Source organism: Candoia aspera, chromosome 14 (assembly GCF_035149785.1).
Source record: "Candoia aspera isolate rCanAsp1 chromosome 14, rCanAsp1.hap2, whole genome shotgun sequence".
NCBI lineage: Eukaryota > Metazoa > Chordata > Lepidosauria > Squamata > Boidae > Candoia > Candoia aspera.
Window position 1 is genome coordinate 4,663,394 of NC_086166.1, and position 8,638 is coordinate 4,672,031.

The 8,638-nt window shown below is 44.8% G+C and overlaps 1 protein-coding gene across 1 annotated transcript; it reads right to left on the minus strand.

The window, feature by feature from the left end:
- Positions 1 to 614: 614 nt before the first annotated feature.
- Positions 615 to 8,226, minus strand: KPNA7 (karyopherin subunit alpha 7). Its single transcript, XM_063314687.1, has 10 exons — positions 8,161 to 8,226; positions 6,210 to 6,344; positions 5,523 to 5,608; positions 4,725 to 4,993; positions 4,112 to 4,194; positions 3,151 to 3,414; positions 2,773 to 3,006; positions 2,023 to 2,205; positions 1,174 to 1,323; positions 615 to 698 (listed from the first exon to the last, which is right to left on the minus strand). The coding sequence occupies exons 1-10, from the start codon at positions 8,224 to 8,226 to the stop codon at positions 615 to 617; spliced, it is 1,554 nt and encodes a 517-aa protein (XP_063170757.1).
- Positions 8,227 to 8,638: the final 412 nt, after the last annotated feature.

Genomic DNA, 8,638 nt, shown 5'->3' on the forward strand with positions numbered 1-8,638 from the left:
CCCCCTCACTTAGCAATAGAAGTTCCAGTCCCAATTGTGGTCGTATGTCAAGGAGTACCGGTAAGCCTATTTCCTACTGAATCCAAACCTACAGTTTAGGCACAAGAGGACTTAGGAGGTGTGTTACCAATTTTTCAATGATTGGCCAGGAGCGCAGAAGGGGAGTAACCAGAGGTGTCCATAATATATGGTAAAAAAAGTTAGGATTAGTGCAACGATGGTGCAATTGAAGTTCCACCTGCTTTTTAAGTGCAATGTTTCAATTGCACCATCACGTCTACCATCTTGACTTTTTTTCACCGCAGCCTGCTGACACCCCAGACACTGGGGCAGATCAGAAGTCCTTCCCCAGTCATGCCACCCACTCCATAGGAAATGTCCAATACATGGATGATTCTGCCAGGCCAGCTGAAGATGTCTGATCTAGATCCTGTTGTGTTCGTGCCAGTCAAAAGAGAGGAGAAACAACCTCCAGACACAGATCCTACAAATCCAGGTTGGTGATTTATTATGACAAACACGCTGTGTAACCCCTTTTTCTCCCCTCCCTGATAATGCTCACCCAAGAGAGCACCTATCACCACGTTTGAAGGCATGCAACAAGTGGAGCGCTTTCAGAAGTTGTAAAAGTCCTGCTGTTTGGCCACAAAAGGCAGAGTTTTTTTCTCTTCCACTTCGAGATTTACCTCTTCAGCTTCCTAACGTTGGAGGGAGAGAGAAGAAACAATAATTCAAAGTTTTATTTGCAGACTTTTAAAATGTGTTACTTTAAGTCATCTGCCCCCTTCCCAAGCATTCCAAGCATTATAATTTGCTGAAGATTTATGGGGAATTCTTCATTGCAGATCCTTAGCACCTGTCACAGAAAGATGGTGGCTTGAAAAGGAAACACCAGACACAACGTTCTACAGGTCAGGTCTGCGCATTGTGCTAAGTCTTGCTTTGCTTTTACTTTGTTGAATAAACCACAACTTGTTGCATTTACCCAACATACAAAATCAAAACTAAAAGCCATATCATAACCTAGTATGTAATGTGGGAATCAGGCCTCTGTCTGACCTGTAAGACAGAGTTCCTCCATCATGCTAATAACTCTTTGCCTAACTATGGTTTACTGAATAAACCACACTTTTCAAAGAAGAACGTGGGAATTTGATGCTGGCATCCACTTACCTCACCAGAAAAATATTTCTCAATGAGGCCCAGAGCAGCGCGATAGACCAAGTTGTTCTCGTGAGCCTGGAGAACTTCAATCTTCTCTACACCCTCCAGCTCCTCAACTAGAAGGCACAACTTTTCTGTCTCACCCAACTTCTCAGCTGACTAGTATGGAAGGAGAAAACATGAGCAGTAGGTCAAACACTGACTTCCTATGTTGCACAAAGCCGACGGTCATTAAGTGTGAGGACCGGTCGTAAGTTGTTTTTTCCAGCACTGTCGTAAGTCCAAACCATCACAGAACAAATGGTCATTAAGCAAGGACTACCTGTAATCATGTTCAGTGAAACAAGACACCTGGGCTGGATCTACCCTCTGCCCTAAGCATAATGTGGTTTGTTTGGTTGGGTTTAAGGTACAACTGTGAAATGAACCGCCAGGGTTAGGGAAACATGATTTTACACAGTGTGAGACCCAAGTCACTTAAGGGCCCTGCTTACATGTCAAGGATAGCTTTGAAACTAGCACTTCAGACCTTATCAAGAGGAGCAGATTCATCAGCCACTGAAATGTCTTCTGGTTTAGCGTCTTAGAGAAACCAGGTTTTCTGATTTCTCCCTCCATTCCCAGGGCCCACCAAGCCAAAGCTGAAATAAGAGATCCTACCTAAGCCACACACTAAATTTATTTATTTATTTTTATGTATTTATTTGTCAAATGTGTCACTGCCCATCTCCTCCCATCAGAGACCCATCCTAGGTCAGTTTCTGGCAGGAGGACCCAAAGGGGAGCAATGGAGTGGCTCACAAGAATTCTCAGCAATTCCAATTTGGCATGATGTACCATTTCCTTCCTTAGCCTTACCAGGAAGAAGTTGGAGAGACTGTCCAAGACTACAAGGATGGTGGTACTATCCTTGACGGACAACAAATTGAGCAGCGGCTTGAGTACTCCCGCCTGGATCATCTCCACCACTTGCTCCACCGTGCCTCCCGTTGTGAAATTGGCCACAGCCCAAACACCTTCCTTCTGAGCCTTGAAGTCTCCCTATGAATGGCAGAGAAGTACAGCAGCTTAAGAAATGTATCAACTCAGCTACTACCATGATTATACATCTAATACCTTCACAAAAGCACTCTACTTGAGGCTGGCAGTTACTGGCAAACCTCTCTTCGCTGGAGTTGAAATTCTCTCTCAAAAACTCCAGAGGCTCCACTTTTAAAATCATGGAAGTTCCAATACTTTGGTGAACCCTACATGGTTTAATTCTAGATTCAGCTTTCATTACGAGCAGCTGCCATAAGCTGGAATGAGCAGTAAGCTTCATATATCCTGCTTTCTACACCTGCATAAGCAGGCATTTCCCCCAAATCAGTAGCTATAAATTTAGAAACTTGGATTTTGCCTCTACAAAAAGAAAACAGAATCCCAGGAAATGCCTCTGCAAGTTCCTGCAATATTAGATATTTCATGTTATCCAGACCAAGATGGTGGGCATGTCAGTTGACCAATACCAATATGTAAGCATGAAGATCTTACATTACATAATTGTGTCTGCGTGCATTTTTCGTATGTCTATAATCAGCTTGAAATCCTGGCAGTGCAAAACTCTACCTTGGCCAGCAACTCCACCAGGGGAGGGAGTAACCCGCAGGTGATCAGCTGCTGAATTTGACTGCATGGCCCAGCAGCAATGTTGCTTAGAACCCACGCCGCCTCCTTCTGGACTGTTGACTTCGGATGACGCAGGAGCTGTGGTAGGACTGACAAGACGCCTGCATCAATGGCCATCTGGGTCTGTTCATCTGTCCCGGTGACTACATTGCCTATAGCACGTAGAGCTGGGGTCTGCAAAGATGTCCAAGAGGAAGACAGATGCCGTGGAGGTTCATCACTGAACGTTGCCACAAATGGAAAGGGGATGATCTTCACGGGGGCTGATCCCTCCCTAGCGGAGCATTGCCTTCCCTCCGAGAAATAACTCTTGCTTACCAGAATGGGCAACTCTGTGTTGCTCATAAGCTCTACAAGCCGTGGCAGGACCCCCGTCTCTACCACCACCTGGATGCGATCATTGGCACCATCAGTCAAGTAGGACATCGCCCAGCAGGTGTCAGAGAGGATGTCTTTATCTTTGTGTTGCAGGAGGCAAGTTAGGGTGGGGAGCACCTGCTTCACAGCATCCAGGGGAGGGTGTGGGTTTTTGTTTCTGCAGAGGTTGGACAGTGTCCAGGTGATATTCCGCAGGAAGCCCACCTAAAAATAAGAGTACACTGGGACTGGAACTTCCGTTGCTAACTAAGAGAGGTGGTTGTTAAGTGAGTCAAGCCCAATTTCACCTTTTTTGTAGTCGTTAAGTGAATTGCTGTGGTGGACAAGCAAATCACCATGGTCATTAAGTGAATCTGGCTCCCCCCACTGACTCTGCTTGTCAGAAGCTGGCTGGGAAGGTGGCAAATGGCGATCATGTGATCCCAGAATGCTGTGGCCATCATAAGCACAAGCCGGTTGCCAAGCGCCTGAACTTTAATCACATGACCACAGGGACACTGCAATAGTTGTAAGTGAGAGAACTGGTTGCAAGTCACATTTTTCAGTGCCGTCGTAACTTTGAATGGTCACTGAACAAATGGTCATAAGTCGAGGACTACCTGTATGCTCACTGGCTGAAAACAAGGAAACGAAAACAGAGGGGAACAGAGTTCCCACGCTCTCAAGGGTAAGGCATGACCCAGGTGAGCCAGACAACAGATTATAAACTAAATATTTTACTTCATGGCAGGTGTCATTGGGGGCCTGACTTCACACTCCTTTATACCATAACAAAGATAGGTATATTTCCCAATTTTTTTTTTTAATTCACCAAGGTGAACAGCTTCTAAGAACATTGATGAGCTCGCCAGATCAGATCAACAAAACCCACTAACCCAACTGAGCAGAAATTTCTACGTACAGGAGTAGCAGGTGTCACCAGTGACAGAAGAGGCGGAATCACACGGAAGCTGATCAAGGCATCTCGGTACACAGGGCCGTCCCCTTAATGGAAGAGTAATTGGAAGAGTAAGTGGGGCTGTACCTTCAAAAACAAAGCAACTATCCTGAAACTATATATCAGCTCAGCTAACTTAAGCTGGTCAGATCCTGCCAACGTAGAAGAGGTCCTCTTCCCAATCTCCAACTTCAGTGGTGAGGCTAGCCAGCTTAATGAAAAGCAGCTGGGCTCATACAGTACCCCAGAGCTGGAGTAATAAAATTACTGTGTGCATCTAATGCACAATGGCACCCCAAAACAATCCAATGGTGCCTTCACCGCTGACCTGGCACATCTCCATGCAGAGACGATGGCTGGGTTCCCACAGGACAAGAACCGATGGACATTGTGGGGTATCAGAGAAGCAATTTGTATCCTCTCCATGAAGATAAGAATCAGTGGGAAAGAAGATAAAAGGGGACAGGGGAGCCATTCCTTAACATACCCGCTAAGCAACGAGAGCCAAGGTATACCTATCCAGTTTCCAGGATTCTGAAACCTGCCATCTTCAAAACGAGGCAGCACCGCAACTTACCCGCAATGTTGCCTAGTGCCCACACCGACTGCTCGCAGATGTGGATGTGTGGAGAAGACAACAGAATAACCAAGCCCTGAATGCCGTTGGCTTCTACCACAGCTTTGGTTTGCTCAGAGGTCCCTGAAGCAATGTTGGTGAGTGCCCAGGCAGCCTCGAACTGCAGGTTGGGAGCATCATGATGATACAGGAACTCCACCAGTTTAGGAATGACCCCAGATTCAATCACTTGGTTGATTGGTGGATTCTTCTGCTTGGACAGCAACTTCCTATTGGGGGGGGAGACAAGGGCAAACTTAATGTGGCCTCACCCTGCTGGTAGAACCACACAACAGTGGCATTTCTCAACAAACCTCTGGAATAATGGAGGCACCTTCAACATTTACACCAGGTCGTCACTGAGGAGTAGAGTTAACTATGCCTCTCCAGCTGCACCCTGGTGGGATTCCCAATAGGCAGTATGGTCCTTAGAGACAGGAGAATGCGGGCATTGAGAGCCGCTCAGACACTTTAGATTGCCCCAGACTGCCTTTCATGTTGGACCATGCTATCTGGATTGAGCCAGCCATCTTTAGATGGAATTTATGGCCCTGTAGCAGACACTTCAAGCAGTCATATGCTACCTGTCAAGAACTTCTCTAGAAACCTAGTGACCTCCATTAACAAACATTGCCCAGAGCCTGTTTGATCCCCTGCTCCTCTCCTATGCCTGAGAATCAACCAAGTTACTTAAATAACCAATGGCAACTGGGACTGATTGATGAGGTACGTAAGCAGCAGCTTATGGCTTTAGCATACCTGACTCCTTGTGCCGCCTTCAGCTGAAGAAATGGATCCTCCGATTGGATCACCCCGACTATTTCTGTCAAAGAGAGCTGAGCAACCTTCACCAGGAAGCAAAAGGATTGTAAGAAGACAACAGAGAAGTCATCGGGATGCAGATGTTTTTGGCCATGCTAGATGTCCAACCACAAGAGGCCAAAGAACTTCATCTTCTAGTCAATGCAGAGCTCACACCTGTTCACACTAAGCCCAAAAGCAACCCACCTCATAGTTTAGTGTGCCACATAACTGAGCATGCCAGAGTCCCCAAGTCTTTGTCACAGCCTGTTTCTGCTTTCATCACACATTGAGCTAATCACCACCACTCCAAAACACTAATTCTCAGTGGGTGTGAGCATTCTACAAGCAGCCCTGCTTGTATACATAGATACGGAAATGGCCTTACAGACCAGGGTCCTTCCAGATGTGTGCAAATTACAAACCCAGAATTCACAACCAATGTGACTGAAATTTGGAATTCTGAACACTGCAACTCCGAAAGATTTAGACAGTGCTGGTTGGAATGGGCTGGTGCAGGAAATTAGATATGTGATTAGACATAAAATATTCTTGGGCTAAGACTAAGATCTAGAGGAGGTGGTGAACATTGCTTTTACTATGGAGCATGTCTCTTTATCACACCACCACCACCACCCCACACACCATGTTCTTCTCTTCTTTCTCAGGAGACAGGCTGCCTTCTGCAGAAAAACAGATGTTCCTTCGCTTCAAGATCTGTTCGTCTTTCCTTGCTTTGCGAAGTTCAACTCTCACCTCAATTTTTCTCCTCCTTATTTCCTACCAAGGAAGAGAGTTGAGCATTATGGTTTTTAAAACAACCAAGTATGAGCCATATGATTGGTAGGGCAGAGATCAATAGGAACTCTGGTTTATCAGTATTCAAGATGCATGGAGAAGATCTAATGTCTTCTGGAGTAGAACCAATTTTTATCTGCTAGTGTCAAACTTCAAAGGAGGACAGCCAACAATGTTAGATTTCTCCAAATCAAAGGGGACATGTGATCTGGGACCTCCATTGACTCTTAGGGAAAAAACAGATTTTTGCTGAAACCTCTCATCAGAAATTGTGCAAAGGAAAAATGCGCAGTAGCTCCAGCAATTATTACAGTGCATAAATGTAAATTTGCTCCTGAGTGGCCGTGACAATCTAGCATGCTTACCTGTAGTTCATTGGATCACAATATACTCAAACAACCCAACCGTTTTGTTCACAAAAAGATGTGGATCTAGCCACTAACCAAACTTGCATGAGTTCACACAACTGCTAAACTTCTAGCTCTCATTGAAATGTTAAGAAAAATTTGAGAGAGAATTGTTGGGACTGCTCTAAATCCACTAAGATAAAGTTTGGTGTGATGTGAACACTAAATAGAGAAACATTAAAAAATAATTTGACAAGATAGATGAATGATCCTTCTCATTCAAATACAAAATAGTTTTCATAAACAATTCCCCAGAAGGGAATCCATAGAGTGCGTAATATGCTTTTAAGCATTACTTTTCAACCAATTTAAGCTCTTACTCATATTTTAAGACACCACAGCATAAAGCCACAGCCTACAATAAAGATGCCCAAAATTATCTTTCATACCTAATGAAGAACTGCACACTGAAATCTCTTTCCCTTAGCATTATGCCTTCACCCACTTAAAGCAGTGTTATATCAATTTGCTTTCTATTTTATGAAACCAGGCACTTCTAAAATTGGCAAAGGCAAGCTGGAGAAGGAATAGGGTCTCCTGAACAGAAGCACCCTGCTCTATGACACTGCAGTTCAGAGCCTCCATGTACAGGTAGTCCTTGCTTAATGACAACTGGGACCAGAATTTTGGTTGCTAAGTGAGGAGGTCATTAAGTGAATCCAACCCAATTTTACCTTTTTTGCAGCAGCCGTAAAGTGAATCACAGCAGGCATTAAGCAAACCACATGGTTGTTAAGTGAACCATGCGGTTCCCCATTGATTTTGCTTGCCAGCTGGAAAGGTCGAAAATGGTGATCACGTGACCATGGGACGGTCGAAAATGGCGGTCACGTGACCATGGGACACTGCAACGGTCGTAAATGCAAACCGGTTGCCAAGCGCCTAAATCGTGATCACCTGACCACGGCGATACTGCGACGGTTGTAAGTGTGAGGACTAGTTGTCAGTTTTTCCAGCACCACTGGAAGTCTGAACCATCACTAAACACAGGTTGTTAAGCAAGGACTACCTGTACAGGCATAGCTCATTTTATTGCGCTTTGCAGAAACTGTTTTTTTACAAATTGAAGGCTTGTGGCAACCCTGGGTTGAGGAAGTCTACCAGATGATTATCAGCATTCTTTAGCAATAAACTATTATTTTAATTAAAGTATGTACATTGCTTTTTTAGACATAATGCTGTTGCACACTTAACGGACTAGAGTATGTGTAAACATAACTTTTATATGCACTAGGAAACCAAAAAATTCATGTGACTCGCTTTATTGCGATGTCTGCTTTATTGCAGTGGTCTGGAACCGAACCCACCATATCTCCAAGGTATTCCATGGAGTATAAATCTGGCATCTTGCAACTTTCTGTCCTTGAGCAACCCCTGGCCCCCATACTTACTGCAAAATCTTTGCCTTTGTTTTTGAATTTCCTCATGCGTTCATCTTGCTCATTCGTGGTAGGCATGATTGATGTTCTGGAAGCATAGATCGGTTGGCCTCCACCTCACACCTAAGTGAACAGAAATAGATTTGGCTCAGGAGCTCAACCCCCCACCCCAATCCGCTGTTCTACCTTAGCAAAGAGCCATACAGCTGCTCATTCCTCTAACTCGTCCTGCTGCCCCAACATTGTGCTTCTAATTTATTCAATGGTATTAATAATCCAGCCCAAACGTGGGTGTCTGCAGGGTGTGGTCAAAAAAGATGGCAGCCTCAATGGTGCAATCAAAGCTCGGCCTTCGTTATGGGTGATACACGTCAAAAACACGCAGGACTTCAATTGCACCATCATGACTGCCATTTTGACCTTTTTTTAATCACACCCTGCAGACACCCCTGACCAGAAATTAAAAGAATTCTGGGCAGCTACAAGATGT